This window comes from Lagenorhynchus albirostris, chromosome X, assembly GCF_949774975.1.
Source record: "Lagenorhynchus albirostris chromosome X, mLagAlb1.1, whole genome shotgun sequence".
NCBI lineage: Eukaryota > Metazoa > Chordata > Mammalia > Artiodactyla > Delphinidae > Lagenorhynchus > Lagenorhynchus albirostris.
In genome coordinates, this window is record NC_083116.1 from 117,871,605 (window position 1) to 117,890,797 (window position 19,193).

The 19,193-nt window shown below is 43.9% G+C and overlaps 1 protein-coding gene and 1 long non-coding RNA gene across 3 annotated transcripts in view; one reads left to right on the plus strand and one right to left on the minus strand.

The window, feature by feature from the left end:
* LOC132513748 (uncharacterized) overlaps positions 1-19,193 on the plus strand; it is an 84,527-nt gene that overhangs the window by 48,619 nt on the left and 16,715 nt on the right. The gene's annotated exons all lie outside the window — the stretch shown is intronic.
* Positions 1-19,193, minus strand: part of NHS (NHS actin remodeling regulator) — a 348,976-nt gene that overhangs the window by 45,442 nt on the left and 284,341 nt on the right. For both annotated transcript variants that reach the window (XM_060138319.1, XM_060138318.1), the window contains exons 2-3: positions 16,641-16,793; positions 1,478-1,611 (exon numbers count right to left, since the gene is read on the minus strand). In XM_060138319.1, coding sequence (XP_059994302.1) covers positions 1,478-1,611; positions 16,641-16,793 — 287 coding nt within the window. The remainder of the gene's footprint in view (positions 1-1,477; positions 1,612-16,640; positions 16,794-19,193) is intronic.

Consider the following 19,193-nt stretch of genomic DNA (forward strand, 5'->3'; position numbering starts at 1 on the left):
ATACATACAACCTTAATTTCAAATAAAAACCTCAACTTCTACCTACACTATTGTAACTTCTTTAGACTTAGGGCCTCAAACTGGCATGACAAGGGAGCAGGGGTCTACCCATTCAGGCAGGCTGTATAGGCTGGTTTGGTCACAGAAACCATAGTCTCTCACCTCAGTGGTGCCCTACTCAGAGGCACAAAGGGCTCACCTGTCCCCACTGAGCCCTCAGGAGGCACACCTGGGGTAATGGTGTTTCCAGGTATTCTGAGCTGGTCTCAGCTTCATCATCTCTGATCCATACTTGGGGGCTTGAGCTGAGTTACAGCCACACCCACCCAGGCAAGGCTGACATCACCAGTGGTGATGACATCGCTCTGGTAACTGGTTACTCAGAAGAGCACCCTCCCTTATAGAATGGGGGAAGCATGAAATTACGAGATGATTCATCTTCAAATGGTAATTTTTCACATCATGTAAGTTCTTTCTCAGTTCACCCTACCTAGTCAGCCACACGATCGCCTGACTAGTAATAATAGTAGTGGTTGCAGCAGTTAACATTTACTGAGGTCTTACTCTATGTCGGGCATTGTGCTAAGTTCTTTCCATGCCTTATTTCATTTAAGCTTCAAACCCTATAAGCTAGTTACTATTAATATCCCCATATTACAGATGAGGGAACTGAGCACAAGGAAGGTAAATAACCTGCCCTAAATCTTTCCGCTTGTATGCAGAAGAATTAGGGTTTGAAGCAATTTTTCCCCTGATTTTATTTTATTTATTTTTTATTGAAGGATGGTTGATTTACAATATTATGTTAGTTTCGGTTATACAACACAATGATTCAGTTTCATATTTTTTTCTTCAGATTCTTTTCCATTATAGGTTATTACAAAATACTGAAAAGAGTTCCCTGTGCTACGCAATAAATCCTTGTGTTTTTTTTTGGGTTTTTTTTTTGCGATACGCGGGCCTCTCACTGTTGTGGCCTCTCCCATTGCGGAGCACAGGCTCCAGACGCGCAGGCTCAGCGGCCACGGCTCACGGGCCCAGCCGCTCCACGGCATGTGGGATCCTCCCGGACCGGGGCACGAACCCGTGGTCCCCTGCATCGGCAGACGGACTCTCAACCACTGCGCCACCAGGGAAGCCCTAAATCCTTGTTGTTTATCTTTTTTATATATAGTGGTGTGTATCTGCTAATCCAATATTCCTAATTTCCCTGATTTTAGAGTCCTTAACTATTATTGCTTTACTGCATTGTGCAGCCAATTAAATTTTTTTTAAAAATCTGTATCCCCACTCTGTTCCCCAAAAAAGAGGCATTCCTTTCAGGAATGAAAGGGGAAAATTCAGTTTTCAAATGCCCATGATTAGCTCTTTCAGGCAGCCCAGTCTCCTTCAGTAGGAGGAGTGAAACTGACGCCCAAGACCCACTCATACTTCCCGCTGAGTAGGTACAGGGCTGCCGCCTGGCCATCAAGCTCACCGTTAAGAAGTGCCGGTCCTTAAGTTCGCGTCTTCTCTGGCTGTGAGCTGGGGGGTAGGCGGGCAGTGGAGGAGCTACTACGGAAAGGGGTGCAGCAGCTCTCTGCTCGCGGCGATCGCTCCGGCTCCGGTGTTCTGGGGGCAGAAAAAGCGATAATACAGAAACATACTTGGCATTTTCAATTTCTCTTTCCCCCTTGGGAGGATGAGCAGCAAAAGGCTTGAAAAAAGTGGGGTTTTGCTAATCCAGCTCATTTGTATACCAAATAAGCTTTTCAGAATGGTTCTGAACTAAACTTTCACTTCACATGAAGTTGGACACCTACATTTCAGTGGGTCCATCTCATAATCATTGTACAAGATGGTTCACTCTAAGTTTGGAAAAAGTAGTATATTTCTCAACATGCCTCGTTTCAAAACAACATGAGCAAAAAAAAAAAAAAAAAAAAAATCTAGAACAATGGTGCAAGATGTGCTGACATCAGTCCTGGAGTGGACCTTAGGCACAGACACACCAGAGCCTCCCAGGGTGGTGGCGACAGATGCTCAGCCGTCCAGTGGGTGATGGTGCCAGCTCACATTGGCTCAGGGGCCCCGATTGCTATGTGTGCAGGAATTTTGCGAGCCAGTTTTTAAACTGTTGGTAGCTTGAAATAGGCTGCGGTGGGAGTATATATATCACAGAAACTGGAGAGTCCTACACATCAGGGCCTTATTCATTTATTTCTTTATTACATTTTTTAAAAACAGAGCCTGTGGCCTGAACACCGTTGGAGCCATCTACGCTCTGTCACCCACAACACTCAGATGGCTTTCAAATCCTGTGTTCCTAAGAAAGTACAGAAATCCCAATGGTGACAGTTGTCTGATTTAGGAATAAAGGTACTTCTGGGAAAAACCAAGAAATTTCCATGTGTGCGATGAAGTGGTCCTGACTCATTGACAAGAATCACTGAGACATCAAGAGCACAGCTTAGCTTTCTGGGTGTCTCAGTGAGCCCCAAAGCACGTCCTACCCAACATACTGGCCACACCAAAGGCTTCCCTGCCTGCCAAAACCCAGCCCACACTCATGCCTAGGGCCTGAAATCTCGTGACTCCCACCCAATATGACCAAGGTAGAAATTTGTGCAGCAGATGTCTTAATCTGTCTTGTGTTGTTTAAAGTTGCCATTACTCAGCACGTCTACGATAATAATTACGATGCCCAATGTTTATTGAGCAATTGCCATGCATCAAAGATGCTTTGCAAAAGCTTTCAGGTGCATTATCTTGACAACTGCACGAAGTAGGCACTGATAGTGTCCCTCTTGTGCAGATGCCTAAACCAGTCAGGGAGGCTAAGTCATTGCCGAGCTGTCAGTGGTACACACTTGGCCCCAGGGCTCTGCTCTTGACCACTTCTTGATCTGTAGGCTCTAGAAGGTCCAAACACACCTCGCTAATCAGAGCAAGACTGCTGGGATTTGATAGTATTTGATTATAATTACATTTTATCACATTCTAATTCTTTGGACATTGATAATATAGAATATTTGGCTACTCATAAGACACTAATTCTTTTACCCGTGTTAGGAAACAGCTAACTACACTGACTCTCTCAGGTGGCGTCCGATGCCCTTCCTCTGAAGGCCCTGTAGTGCCAGTGGCCATTTCAACTCTCTCATTGTATTGATAAACCTCAGGATCTCTCTATATGTCTGCCTCTTTTATAGAAGGCTGCCCCTGGACAACAGAGATTATATTCAGCTTTCTGTCGCAGTGCCCTGCTGTGCCTGTGATATAGTGGGTTCTCAATAAATGTTTGTGGAGTGACTGAAAGGAAGAACAAATTAATGCTTTCATTAAGGTCTGCTTTTGTAACAGTAGAATGCACTTTAAAGCCCTACCTTTCCCATGGGCTGTGTAGTTAGTTAGTGCCCTCGCTGTGCCCTTGCTGTTAGGTCGTTCTCTGGTCCTGTTGCCTATTTACACTGGCTGCCCTAATGCTGGCCCCTTTCCTCTTTGCTGTAGTCAGTGTGCTGTACTCTAAACCAGTACCTGAGCACTCTTGAGCCTTCTGATTTCTGTCCATGTCTGACTGGCCTGTCTGTGGGCCTCCCTGCCTCAACTGCCAACTTTGTCTGTGTCAGGAAAATGTGGCAGTATTTCTCACCTACCTTTGCTTGGGATTCTTTTTTTTTTTTTAATCTGGCTCCTTAATTAATTAATTAATTAATTTTTGGCTGTGTTGGGTCTTAGTTTCTGTGCGAGGGCTTCTCTAGTTGTGGCAAGCGGGGGCCACTCTTCATCGCGGTGCGCGGGCCTCTCACTATCGCGGCCTCTCGTTGCGGAGCACAGGCTCCAGACGCGCAGGCTCGGTAGTTGTGGCTCACGGGTCTAGTTGCTCCGCGGCATGTGGGATCTTCCCAGACCAGGGCTCGAACCCGTGTCCCCTGCATTAGTAGGCAGATTCTCAACCACTGCGCCACCAGGGAAGCCCTGCTTGGGATTCTTTAGACAAATGTTGACTCCCATTCACAACCAGAGAAAAGTCCTCATCCCCACACAGGTGGTCTTTGCTAAACTGCCACCATAGCCATTGTTCATCAGGAAGACTTAAAAAAAAATTATATAGTTGATTTACAATATTGTGGGACTTCCCTGGTGGGGCAGTGGTTAAGAATTTGCCTGCCAATGAAGGGTTCACGGGTTCGAGCCCTGGTCCGGGAAGATTCCACATGCCACAGAGCAGCCAAGCCTGCAAGCCACAACTACTGAAGCCCACGTGCCTACAGCCCATGTTCCACAACAAGAGAAGCCACCGCAATGAGAAGCCCATGCACCGCAACAAAGAGTAGCCCCCGCTCGCCGCAACTAGAGACAAGCCTGCACGCAGCAATGAAGACCCAATGCAGCGAAAAATAAATAAATTAATTAGTTAAGGAAAAAAACAATGGAGTACAATACTGTGTTAGTTTCAGGCATACAGCTTCAGATTCTTTTCCAATATAGGTTATTACAAGATACTGAATATAGTTCCCTGTGCTATACAGTAAATCCTTGTTGTTTATCTATTTTATATATAGTGCTGTGTATCTGTTAATCCCATACTCCTAATTTATCCCTCCGCCTCCCCTTTCCCCTTTGGTAACCATAAGTTTGTTTTCTATGTCTATGAGTCTGTTTCTGTTTGGTCAATAAATGAATTTGTATTTTTTTTTTTAGATTCCACACATAAGTGATATCATATAATATTTGTCTTTCTCTGTCTGACTTGGTATGATAATCTCTAGGTCCATCCATGTTGCTGCAAATGGCAATATTTCATTCTTTTTTAGTGCTGAGTAATATTCCGTTGTATATACACCACATCTTCTTTATCCATTCATCTATTGATGGACTCTCAGGTTGCTTCTATGTCTTGCCTATTGTAAATAGTGCTGCAAGGAACATAGCAGTGCATGTATCTTTTTGAATTATAGTTGTGTCTAGGTATATGCCCAGGAGTGGGTTTGCTGGATCATATGGTAACTCTATTTTTAGTTTTTTAAGGAACCTCCATACTGTTCTCCATAGTGGCTGCACCAATTTACATTCCACCAACAGGGTAGGAGGGTTCCCTTTTCTCCACACCATCTCCAGCATTTATTATTTTTAGACTTTTTGATGATGGCCATTCTGACTGGTGTGAGGTGATAACTCCTTGTAGTTTTAATTTGCATTTTCCCAATAATTAGCGATGTTGAGCATTTTTTCATGTGCCTGTTGGCCAACTGTATGTCTTCTTTGGAGAAATGTCTATTTAGGTCTTCTGCCCAGTTATTGATTGGGTTGTTTGTTTGTTTTTTGATACTGAGTTGTATGAGGTGTCTGTATATTTTGGAAATTAAGCCCTTGTCCTTCTCATCATTTGCAAGTATTTTTTCCCAGTCTGTAGGTTGTCTTTTCATTTTGTTTATGGTTTGCTTTGCTGTGAAAAAGCCTATAAGTTTGACTAGGTTCCATTTATTTATTTTTGCGTTTACTTCTTTTACCTTGGGAGACTGATCTAAGAAAACATTACTATGATTTATGTCCAAGAATGTTTTGCCTATGTTCTCTTCCAGGAGTTTTATGGTGTCATATCTTATGTTTAAGTCTTTAAGCCATTTTAGGTTTATTGTTGTGTATGGTGTGCGGTTGTGTTCTAACTTCATTGATTTACATGAGGCTGTCCAGCTTTCCCAACACCACTTGCTGAAGGGACTGTCTTTTCTCCATTGTATATTCTTGCCTCCTTTGTTGAAGATTAATTGACTGTAGGTGTGTGGGTTTATTTCTGGGATCTCTATTCTGTTCTTTTGATCTATATGTCTGTTTTTGTACCAATACCATGCTGTTTGGATTACTGTAGCTTTGCAGTATTGTCTGAAATCTGGGAGGGTTATGCCTCCAGCTTTGTTCTGTTTCCTCAGAGTTGCCTTGGCAATTCTTGGTCTTTTGTAGTTCCATATAAATTTTAGGATTATGTGTTCTAGCTCTGTGAAAAATATCACGGGTAATTTGATAGAGATCATGTGAAATCTGTAGATTGCTTTGGGTAGTATGGCTGTTTTAACAATATTAATTATTCCAATCCAAGAGCATGGGATAGCTTTCCATTTCTTCGTATTATTTTCAGTTTCCTTTATCAGTGTTTTATAGTTCTCAGTGTATAGGTCTTTCATCTCCTTGGGTAGGTTTTATTTATTTATTTATCGCACAATTTTATTTATTTATTTATTTAAATTTATTTTATTTTATCTTTTTGGCTGCTTTGGGTCTTCATTGCTGCGTGTGGGCTTTCTCTAGTTGCGGCGAGCGGAGGCTACTCTTTGTTGCAGTGCACGGGCTTCTCATTGCAGTGGCCTCTCTTGTTGCAGAGCACAGGCTCTAGGTGTGCAGGCTTCAGTAGTTGTGGCACGGGGGCTCGGTAGTTGTGGCACGCAGGCTCTAGAGCGCAGCCTCAGTAGTTGTGGCGCACAGGCTTAGTTGCTCCGCGGCATGTGGGATCTTCCCGGGCCAGGGTTCGAACCCGTGTCCCCTGCATTGGCAGGTGGATTCTTAACCACTGTGCCACCAGGGAAGCCCTTTGCACAATTGTAAACGGGATTGTTTTTTTACTTTCTCTTTCTGATATTTCATTGTTAGTATAAAGAAATGCAACAGATTTCTGTATATTGATCTTGTATCCTGCTACTTTGCTGAATTCATTTATTCTAACAGTTTTTGTGTGGAGTCTTTAGGGTCTTCTATATAGAGTGTCATGTCATCTGCGTACAATAACAATTTTATCTCTTCCCTTCCAATTTGGATACCTTTTATTTCTTTTTCTTGTCTGACTGCTGTGGCTAGGACTTCCAATATTGTGTTGAATAGAAGCGGTGAGAGTGGGCATCCTTGTCTTGTTCCAGAATTTAGTGGGAAAGATTTCACCTTTTCACTGTTGAGTATTATATTCGCTGTGGGTTTGTTGTAAATGGATTTTATTATGTTGAGATATGATCCCTCTATACCTGCTTTGGTGAGAATTTTTATCATGAATGGATGTTGAATTTTATCAAATGCTTTTTCTGCATCTATCGAGATGATCATGTTGTTTCTGTCTTTTCTTTTGTTGATACGGTGTATCACGTTGATTGATTTGTGTATGTTGAACCATCCTTGTGACCTTGGAATGAATCCAACTTGATCATGGTGTATGATCCTTCTTATGTGTTGTTGGATTCAGTTTGCTAATATTTTGTTGAGGAATTTTCCATCTATATTCATCAAAGATACTGACCTGTGATTTTGTTTTTTTGTAGTATCGTTGTCTGGTTTTGGTATAAGGGTGATAGTGGCTTCATAAAATGATTTTGGGAGTGTTCCCTCCTCTTCAGTCGTTTGGAATAGTTTGAGAAAGATAGGTATGAGTTCTTCTTTTTGTTTGGTAGAATTCCCCAGTGAAGCCATCTGGTCCTAGACTTTTGTTTGCAGGGAGGTTTGTTGTTGTTATTGTTTTATACAGATTCTATTTTACTTCTAGTGATCGGGCTGTTCAAATTATCTGTTTCTTTTTGATTCAGTTTTGGCAGGCTGTATGTTTCTAGAAGCTTCTCAGGTTCTTCTAGGTTGTCCATTTTGTTGGCATATAAACTGTTCATGGTTTTTTTCTTAAGATTTTTTGTGCTTCTGCGGTATTGGTTGTTGTTTCTCTTTCATTTCTTATTTTGTTTATTTGGGTCCTCTCTCTTTTGTTCTTGGTGAGCCTGGCTAGAGGTTCATCGATTTTGTTTACCCTTTCAAAAAACAGCTCTTGGTTTTATTGAGTTTTTTATTATTTGTAATTCTATTTTATTTATTTCCTCTCTGATCTTTATTTCCTTCCGTCTGCTGACTTTAGGTTTTGTATGTTCTTTTCTAATTCTTTTAGGTGGAAGGTTAGGTTGTTTGAGACTTTTCTTATTTTTTGAGGAAGACGTGTATTGCTGTAAGCTTCTCTCTCAGGACTGCATCCCATAGATTTCGGATGGTTGTGGGTTTTTGTGTGTGTGTGTGTGTGTGTGTGTGTGTGTGTGTGTGTGTGAGGTACGTGGGCCTCTCACTGTTGTGGCCTCTCCCGTTGCGGAGCGCAGGCTCAGCGGCCATGGTTCACGGGCCTAGCCGCTCCGCGGCATGTGGTATCTTCCTGGGCCGGGGCACGAACCCGTGTCCCCTGCATTGGCAGGCGGACTCTCAACCACTGCGCCACCAGGGAAGCCCATGTGTTTTTATTTTCCTTTGTCTTGAGGTATTTTTTTAATTTTCTCTTTGATTTAATTGTTGACTCGTTTTTTTTAGTAGCATGTTGTTTTAGTCTCTATGTAATCATTTTTTTCTCATTTTTCTTTCTGTGGTTTTTTCATTTTTCTTTTCTGATTTCTAGTTTCATGCCATTGTGGTCAGAGAAGATGCTTGAGGTAATTTCTTTTCTCTTAAATTTGTTGAGGCTTGTTTTGTGTCTTAGTATGTGGTCTACCCTAGAGAATGTTCCATGTGTACTTGAAAAGAGTATTTTGGTTTTCTTGGATGTAGTGTCCTGTAGATATCAATTAAGTCTGTTTTAATGTGTAATTTAGAGTCTCTGTTGCCTTACTGATTTTCTGTTTGGAAGATCTGTCCATTGATGTCAGTGGGGTGTTAAAATCTCCTGCTACTATTGTATTCCCATCAGTTTCTCCTTTTATGTCTGTTAGTATTTGTTTCATGTATTTAGGTGTTCCTATATTGCATACATATACGTTAATGAGTGTAATATCATCCTCTTCTTATATTGATCCTTTTATCATTAATACAGGGTCCTTCTTTGTCTTTATTCATGGCCTTTGTTTTAAAGTCTATTTTTTTCTGATATGAGTATTGCTACCCTCGCTTTCTTGTCATTTCCATTTGCATGAAATATCTTTTTCCATCCCCTCACTTTCAATCTATGCATGTCTTTAACCCTACAGTGGGTCTCTTATAGGCAGCAGATTGTAGGTTCTTGTTTTATTATCCAATCTGCCAATCTATGTCTTTTTATCAGAGCATTTAGTCTATTGACATTTAAAGTAATTATTGATAAGTATGTATTTATTGCCATTTTAAACCTTGTTTTCCAGTTGATTTTGTATTTCTTCTTTGTTCCTTCTTTTTGTTTTTCCTTTTGTAGTTTATGGTTTTCTTTTGTATTATGCTTGAGTTCCTTTCTTTTTGGCTTTTGTGAGACCACTGTATGTTTTTAATTTGTGGTTACCCTGGTTTTCAAGTATGTTAAACCATAACTGTATCTTCTTGCCTTAGACTGATAGTCATGTAAGCTCAAACACATTCTAAAAAAACTACATATTCTTACTCCCCTCTCCCACATTATGTGATTCTGATGTCCTCTTTTACGTCTTCATGTTTATCCTTTTGTTGTTCCTTATAGTTATAATTGCTTTCACAAATTTTTTGATTGTTTTTAAATTTATGTACTGGCTTATTTAAGTGATCTTCAGTCCTTTTATATATTTGCCTTTCCTGTTCTGATTTTCCCTTTCCTATAGATTCTTGCTTCTTTTCTGTTTAGAGAAGACCTTTCAATATTTCTTTTAAGATAGGCTTAGTATTTCTATATTCTTCTTTTTTTAACTTTTTATTTTATACTGGAGTATAGTTGATTAACAATGTTGTGTTAGTTTCAGGTTATACAGGAAAGTGATTTAGTTATACATATGCATGTATCTATTCTTTATCAAATTCTTTTCCCATTTAGGTTGTTACATAATATTGAGCAGAGTCCCCTGTTTTACACAGTAGGTCCTTGTTGGTTATCCATTTTAAGTATAGCAGTGCGTACATGTCCATCCCAAACTCCCTAACTATCCACCCTTGCCCTGGAACCATAAGTTTGTTCTCTAAGTCTGTGAGTCTGTTTTGATTTCTTAAATAAATAAGTACATTTGTATCATTTTTTTTAAGATTCTGCATATAAGCAATATCATATGATATCTATCTCACTTTCTCTGACTTCCTTCACTCAGTATGACACTCTCTGGGTCCATCCATGTTGCTGCAAATGGCATTATTTCATTCTTTTTAATGGCTGAGTAATATTCCATTGTATATATACGCCACATCTTCTTTATCCATTCCTCTGTTGATGGACATTTAGGTTGCTTGCGTGTCTTGGCTATTGTCAGTGCTGCAGTGAACACTGGGGTGCATGTATCCTTTCGGACCATGTTTTTCTCTGGATATATGCCCAGGAGTGGGATTGCAGGATCATACGGTAGGTCTATTTTTAGTTTTTTAAGGAACCTCCATACTCTGCTCCATAGTGGCTGTACCAATTTACATTCCCACCAACAGTGCAAGAGGGTTCCCTTTTCTCCACACCCTCTCCAGCATTTACCGTTTCTGGACTTTCTGATGATAGCCATTCTGACTGGTGTGAGGTGATATCTCAATGCAGTTTTTTTAATTATTATTTACTAATTCTTACAAATTTATTTTTGGCTGTGTTGGGTCTTCGTTGCTGCTCACGGGCTTCCTCTAGTTGCGGCGAGTGGGGGCTACTCTTCGTTGCGGTGCGCGGGCTTCTCATTGTGGTGGCTTCTCTTGAGAGCACAGGCTCTAGGCACGCGGGTTTCAGTAGTTGCAGCATGCAGGCTCAGTAGTTGTGGCACGCGGGCTCTAGAGCGCAGGCTCATTGGTTGTGGCGCATGGGCTTAGTTGCTCCATGGCATGTGGATATTCCCGGACCAGGGATCGAACCCGTGTCCCCTGCACTGGCAGGTGGATTCTCAGCCACTGTGCCACCAGGGAAGCCCTCAATGTAGTTTTGATTTGCATTTCTCTAATAATTAGTGATGTTGAATATCTTTTCATGAGTATTGCCGTGTTGCTGTATTCTTTTAGTTTTTTGCTCGTCTGAGAAATTCTTTCTCCCTCCTTCTATTCTAAATGATAATCTTGCTGGGCAGAGTATCCGAGGTTGCAGGTTTTTTCCTTTCAGAACTTTGAATGTATCTTGCCACTCCCTTCTGGCCTGCACAGTTTCTGTAGAGAAGTCAGCTGATAGCCTTATGATATTCCCTTGTAAATGACTCTGTTTTTCTCTTGCTCCCTTTAGAATCCTCCCTTTATTTTTCACTTTTGCCATTTTAATTACGTGTCTTGGTATGGATCAGTTTGGGTTCATCTTGTTTGGGATGGTCTGTGATTCCTGTACCTGGATATCTGTTTCCTTCTTTAGGTTTGGGAAGTTTTCAGCCAGAATTTCTTCAGGTACATTTTGGATCCCTTTTTCTCTTTCTTCTTCTCCTGGAATCCGTATTATGTGCACACTTTATATTTATTATCCCATGGATCTCGTATGTTGCTTTCACTTTTTTTTTCACTTGTCTTTCTGTCTGCTGTTCTGATTGGGTGGTTTGTGTTATTTTATCTTCCAGATGACTTGTTCATTCTGCTATTTAGACTTATTTAAGTCTGCTGTTTATTGACTTTAGCTCGGTTTTTATCTTGGCAATTGAGTTGTCTAATTTTGATTGGCTCCTGTTCATGGTTTCTATTGAATAGTTCCTTGTTACAGTGATCTACATTTCTATCAATAGTGTTTCTTAGGTTCTTTAGCATTTTTATTACCTCCTTTTTGAACTCAGGGCCTGGTAGACTGGCGAGGTTTGTTTCATCGTTCTCTCAGGGGATTCCTCTTATTCTTTTAAATTGGGAGTAGTTCCTCTGCATTTTCGTTTTACTTATATTTCTCTAACTCCGCGAATTTAGGAGAAACAGTTATCTACTGTGGTCCCGAAAGGCTGTTTTTATGTGGGAGTGTGCTGGGGTAGACTGTGTGAGTCCACGTTATTTTTGGTGTGAGGGCTCTGTTTGGTATGGATGTCTGCCACATCTTTCCTCAGCATGTGCTGGCCACTGTTCCCCCTTGATGGGGGGTGTGTTTGGTGTTGTGCTGGCCAGAGCCTGCACTGTATGTTGGGTGGGGCCTCGTCTTTGCTTTGTGGTTGTCACAGCCCTGTCAGGGGCAGGGTCTACTCCCCAGCTGTTGGAGTAGAGGCCCTGAGGTCTGGTTCTCAGCTGCAGTGTGAGGTAGGCGGGACCGCAGCACTCCCTCTGGGAGCCGCTGTGTGTTCCTCCTCAGGAGCTGTCCGCCAGGACCTGTGACTCTGTGAGGCCTCCTGCCACCCGGTGTGCACACCCACAAAATCCGCTGCTGCTGGTGCCGCCCTGAGACCCATCTCGGCTGTGGGAGCGCTGATAATTGGCTCGAGCGTCAGCCTTGCCTTTGACGTGTGCAGGTTCACAAAGCATGAGCTCCCAAGGCCTGCCGGAGCTGCGCCCCATGGCGGGAGTGCTGATAATTGGCTCTGACGTCAGCCCTGGTACGTGCGTGCTCCCAAAGTCTGGCGTGGCTGGAGCCGCACCCCCGCAGTGAGCACACTGACAATGAGGCGTCTATGGTGGACCCGTACCCGGCCCTTCATGCGTCGATAATGGGGTCCTTTGGCGGACCTGTGCCCTGTCCTGTGTGCAGCCCCAATTACAGCCCAGACCACACTCCAGGCTCTTCAGGATGTCTCTGCGCAGCCAAAGCAAGTCCTCTTCCCGTGTCTGTCCACTGAAGCCTGAGTTTCAGCGCCCACGAGCTGTGCATACCAGCAGGCACGCATCTCAGGCTGGGGAGTGTGGCAGCACGGCAGCTGTCAGCCGGTCCCTCTGTATCTTGCTTGGCAGCAAGTCAGCCCGGGCACACTCCTCTCTTGCAAATTCCAGGCCCCTGCAGCTCCCTTGTCCTGGCGGACCTTCCCGCCAGCGAAGGAGGTTCCCAGGGTGAGGGAACCCTTCCTCTTTCACAGCTCCCTTCCAGGGGTGCAGGTCCCATCCTGATTCCTTCTTTTTTTTCTCTCCTTTCGTCCTACCCAGTTATGTGGGGATCTTTCTTGCAGCTTTGGTTGTATGAGATCTTTTGACAGCTTTCAGCTGGTATCCTGTGAGAATCGTTCCCGATGTAGCTGTATTTTTTTATGTATTTGTAGGGGGGAAGTGAGCTCCATGTCCCACTCTGCCAGCTTGATCTCCCTTCCAAGAGGTCTTTTTGAGATAAATGTCTTCCATGTTGAAGTGCCCACCTCCAGCACCACCCTCATTTTTCTCTGCAAGGAAACAGTGGGCTTTTCTAAATGGGCCGTATAAGGAAAAGCTTTTATATTCTTAAATGCATAATGAAGAGTAAAACATAGGTGTCACTAGTTAGGAAAAGGTAGAAGGAAGGGAGGAGTCTGGAGGGAGATATCAACTCAATTTCCCATTCAATTTCTCCCCTCCTGCCCTTTCATTTGCCCCAGGCTGGGAGTAGGCAGGTAGATTAATGGGTCCCTAGTACTTCTTTCTGGTGGTGGTGTGAGGAGAACGTTCGTCAACTAGAGCCTGAAACTGCAGTAGACTCTTGGTGCTTATTCCCTTAGACCAATGAAATTTAGACCCCAGCCCTGAAACTTGAAAGGAAAGGAAATATAAAACATAAATCTCTCTTTATCGCCTCTTAGTAATCTCTCCCTGTCTCACAAACATAAACATTGGTATCACTTCAAGCCATTATTGGCTCTGAGCATAAAGAACTGCTAAGAAACAAAGGAAAAAAAGAGGAATCAGATTCTAAATAACTTGAAATCCATTAGGATGCTGCTTCCTCTGAGGAGCCTTCCCTGAAGCTCCATGGCATCATTAGTGCCTTTCCTCTGAGCCCCCATATCACTGTGTTGAAATTACCTGGTTACTTGCCTGTCTCCCTCAGTAGGCCAGGAATTCCTTGTGGGCAAGGACCACACACTGTTGCTCTCTGAATCCTAGGTGTAGCACAGTGCCTGGCCCTCAAGAGACTTTGTTGAGGGGTTGGCTATTGAGCAGATCTTGAAGGCAGCCAATTTCTCGGTTCTGATCTCAGTCCCCCAGCTCCCTCCTTATAGCCCCATTTCCAAAAGGAGCACGCTGCTGCTGCCACCACAGCCGGGCTTGTCTGTGCTTCATCATCCACTCCCTCCTGGTGGAAGCCAGGACATTCCAGCTGTCCAAACAGAGAACCTACAGGGAAGCTCATTTGTGAGCAAGGCCTTGTCTCATAGGTCAGTATTAGTCATGGCCACCAGATGGCAGAAGTGGTATTCTGATGAATGCACTACTAAGCTACTGTTTCTTGGACAAGGGTTAAAAAAAAAAAAGTCACTTTCTAATTTTAATTCTACACTGCATGTTTTTAATTCTGTGATGCCTATAATTCCTGTTTATGGCTCTCTGCAGTGCTATTAAAACTACTACACCCAAGATTTGCTATTGAGACAACCACAAAGCAAGCCTGTCTGTGGAGGGCAAGATGCAGCTCCTCCGTCTTCCTTACAAACCCCAGGAGGCCCCATATCCATCTCTCAGCCCCCAGGAGGACGTTCTGAGAAGATTGATATTGGCGCTTGCTGTTCCTTAGTTCTGCTGTTAAGTCCAAACCTGACAACACAGTGAAATGTGATAGCTTAGGAGCAGCTTAATGTTATCTGGTGGAATCTGGAAAAATCTAATCAGAGATGACTTATGAATAATAATAAAGGGATACAAATAATTAATTATGTCTAAAGGGCTAACGTTACTCAAGCTCTAATGATGGGATCAGAGAAGGTATTTAGTGAGAATGATTAGATTCCTCTGTCGTCATTCTCTGCCCTCAGTACTCGACCAGTTTTCTGCAGAATTTGATTCAGTTGCACAGACATTCATTGAGGACCTACTATTATGTCAGGGTCACGCTGAATGCTTTGAATAAAAATAATTTATGGGAATTCCCTGGCGGTCCAGTGGTTAGGACTCTGTGCTCTCACTGCCGAGGGCCGGGGTTCAATCCCTGGTCAGGGAACTAAGATCCCACAAGCCGCGTGGTGTGGCCAAAGAAAAAGAAAAGAAAAAAGTACAAAAAAAATTTATAAGATATCATCCTTGTCCTTGAGTTGCTCATGGATTAATGGTAGAAGACAAGCCCGTAAGTGGTTAGTTAGTTATGATATAAGCTTATACGGAGCACAATGGGATGATGCACAGGCAGTTATGGCACGGGCGCCTAAATCCAGGCTGCAGAGGAACAGTAAGAGTGTTAACAAAGCTTTCTGGAAGGTGGCTGGCTGGCACTAAAAATTTGGTAAAGAACTTTTCAGCCAACTATAAAATTGAAGTGAATAGTAAGAATGCCAGCGATAGGTTGAGAGGATACTGTCACCCTTCATTATAAGGGTCACAGTATCTGCTACCAATAACCAAGGGGAATTTTTAGAAACAGTTGCATTAGGGGTATTAGTAGGTTAGCTCTTTCATTAAAGGGAAAAAAGACAAGGGATGGGCAAAAGGGAGGAGTCATACACATGAGGAAGAAAAAAGCTGAAAACAACATTTGTCATTTTATTTCTCCATCTTGATTGATAGTGACATAAAAATATTTTATTTGAATTTTAATACTCTCGCAAAATACCATTCCTTAAAGGAGCATAGGGAATTTGGAGCAAAGACACTGAATGTACAGACCCCATGTGTCTCCATAGCAAAAATCTAAAGGCCAAAAAAGCTGGCATGCCAACTTCTGACACCAACGGAGGGGGCTCTAAAAAGGGTGATGCCAGTTTTTAATCTCCTTGTCCTAATTAGAGTGGCTTTAAGGCACTGAAAAGTAACCAGTGGAAGAGGAGGCTGTATCTTCTACCTTGAATGCTGTGTGCCTATCTCCGGCTTTCTCGGGACTGTGAGAGAACTAGAACTATTTATTTCCCTAGGACACAGTGTATGGTGCGGAGGAAAAGAGCCCTGGCTGGGGGGGTCTGGGTCCTGGCACTGTACCTAACCTGCTGCGTGTGACCCTCAGCAAGTGTCCTGACCTCTCTAGGGCTCCATGTGCTCTGCTGTAGAATGGACCAGATCACTGGTTCTCAACAGCAGCAGAAGAAACCCCCTGGGGAAGGTTCTGGTTGTTTGTTTGTTAGATGATTGGGCTGGAGCCAAGGATGACAGCCATCCTACAATGCACAGTACAGTCCTGAACACTGAAACAGTGCCCCAGGTCCCACAGACAGCCCGCCAGAATTTCTTGTAAGGGAAAAGCCTAGAACCTACTTCTGAGTCGAGTCAAAGCTAATTCTCTTTTAATTAAAATCTAGAGGGTTTTTTTTTTTTTTTGCTCATGTATAATATGTGCTGAATGCACCAGTTTCTATGGTTGTGTCCTCCTGCCCCCTGACTCTTTCATTTCTCTGTGCTTTGTGTTCAGAATGACTTCTGTCTTTACTTAATCCAAACCTACTTTTGATAGGCACAAACATCTGACTTCTTCATTATGTCTTCTAGTGCAGCTGTGCCTGGGCATTTGCATATTGCAAATATCATTATTATAAATAATTTTCCTTTTAAGTTCTCTTTATTATCATATTCAGGCCATAATGCTATTTTTAGTTACATCAATAGGCAGGTTATAGTACCCATGAATTTCACTTCAGGGTAGAAAACGGGAGCATTTCAAAGTACTTGCTATTAACAAGGGGAGGTGTTGGGACGGATGGGACAGAAAACAACCCCTTGATGGTACGAGCTCCAAGTTCTCTCCCCGAAATGCCCACAAGCCCGAGATCAGTCACCTCTGCGCAGGGCTTGCAGGCTCTGCCGGGCGTGGCGGTGCAGCTCCTCCACGCAGGGCGGCCTGGTGGCCGGGAGGAAGATGTTTCTCTGCTGGTGCCACGGTGCACGGTAGTACACGCTCAGCTTGCTCTCGGTGTCCAGGTTGGAGACAGCTGCAAGACAAAAGAGGAAAACAGGGCATTATCCATCCGAAGCTTTCAGTTGTGCATTTGGCAGACCCTGGGGCGGGACGGGGTGGAGGCTGGGTGGAGTGGAGTAGAAATCCAGACTGCTGCATTCACAAGAGGAACTTGCTTACGGCTGGAGAAAGGTTTGAAGTTTACGATACAGATAGGATAGATACAGATAGGGCCCCCAAGCCAAGGGATGGGAGACCCCTGGACACCAACCATCTGTCTGCGACCAGCCAGTTTCCTCTCTACACCCTCACTTCTCACTGTCTGACACAGTTGTTCGCGAACCTGGACAGGCCCCTGGCCAGCCATGCTTCAGGGTGGGGTGAGGGCCTGCCTTCCAAGAAGGCAGAGAAGAGCCTCAGGAGTGAGTGCAAAAGCTTGCCCCAGCTCCAGTCTTCTGGCCGCAGGCCCTCAGAACTATAGTTCTGCACACCTGCTCCTGATGCCCACTTGAACTTTGCCCCTCCCTTGCCCTGCTTTCTGTCTCCTGTGACCCCCGGCCCCCGACCCTCACTATTGAGCATTATCCTGCCCTCTACTTGCCATCTCCACTGTCTGCCTTCTTTCAAAGCATTGCTTAGCTTCCCTAGTTTTGCCCAGGGAAGAGCACAGGCATTAAAGAACCCATTAAGGGGTGACTGGTGTTAAGGGAGGGAAACCACAGACAGTGCTGGTGAGGAGAGGGACACGGTCCTTGCGACTCCTCCAAGAGCTCAAGGAAGAAGGCCTCCTTCCCGCAAACACAGCATTTAACCTATTATGTCTTCTTCGTGCACACACTGAGCCTAAGATGGAGATCACCCGTGAGTCAAAGATAAATTCTTATGGAAGGCACTGTTCCTAAGCAGGAAGAGTCTGATTAGGAGGTTACTGCACAGAGGAACTCCTGAGCACCTGGGCAGCCTGCCAGCCTCAGGAATGGCGAGAACTGCCCCAGTCTGCTTTACCCTCCAGACCTACTATCTGGACCAGACCTACCCTGCATCTCCCAGTCTCGTCCTCTCCTTCTGCTTTTCCTTTTCTTCCCAGGGTGTGATTTGGGCGCATTCTGTCCCACTGTTTATTCCTGTGCCGCAAACAAACTTCTGGTTCCTGTCCGATCCTTTTCTTTTTGAAATCTGGTCTAGCATTTCACTTTGTCTGGGAAGCCTTACATAAAACATGACACTCTGCAGATAAAGCAGGAAGGCAAATGTAAAAGAAGGGAAGAAACTTTTGTAGAAGGGGCGGGCGGGAATAGAAGAAAGAAAATTGGGAAAACGCAGCCTTTTGATAATTAGTCCCCCCCTCCCCCGGCACTGCATTTACAGCAGTTGTTTTTGTTTTTGTTTTCTTAAGCAGTCTTTAGCAGTGTTTCCCCCCCCCCCACTAGAATAATACATCCTAACCACAAGGACCACCGGTAGAAACAAGGACATATTTGCAAAGATGCTAAAGAAACATCACATGGACACAATGCTATCTATGCCTCTAAAACAGTGCTATCAAATAGAACTCTGTGATGATGAAATGCTGTATTAGCTGTACAGTCCACTGTGGCAACCACTAGCCACACTGGCTACCGAGTACCTTTAATTTTTAATTTTACTTAAGTTTAAATAACCACAGGTAGCTATTGTATTGTACAACCATAACCAGAGTGTACTATCTATGATATTCTCGCACCCTCAGCTACAGAGCACATGACTCCCTTTGACCTAGATTTATTCTCACTTGGTGTTTTACGTCCGGGAAGACTTCAAGCCCGAGGGTTAGAGATCACAGGATTATCTTCCTGGGTAGGGGAAGAGTATTTTTAGGGGAAGGTTCTATGGGGCCAAGAATAAAGGCAGCAACTTTTCTTTCTTGCGTTACTCTATAACCTCAACCCTTTCATTGGAAACATAAGTGCTTGGCCGAACCAGTCAGGGGTCATTGAGATGAGGTGTGGGAGGCCTCGGGGTAGAAAGGGTGGGCCACATCTGGATCTGAGCTCTCCTTCTCTCACGTGTAAAGTAGGGGGAAGTGCTGAAGACAGAGCCTTTATTTAGCCCCCCTCAGAGGAATGCTCTGGTTCAGTGACCAGGACTGATTGAAAAGTCAGCCTCTCCCTGGATGCAGAGGTCAGCTCCCACCCAACAGGGCAGAGGTCATTACCAAACTCAACGGAGATGGCTGTGAATTCATGTGCTAGTGACAGCTGGGAGAAGGGACAGAGCAGAAAGCTTGCCTGGTGGAAAGAAGAGGCAGGAAGTTCAGTGGGATAGTCCCTGAAGTAGAGGGACTTCTGAGCACCTCCTCTCCCAGGCTCATCCTTTCAGCGGGAAGGCAGAAGCCAGGATTTGGGGCTGGACCCAGGTGACTTGGGGGTAGACCAGAGAGCCTTATAGCCCCTCA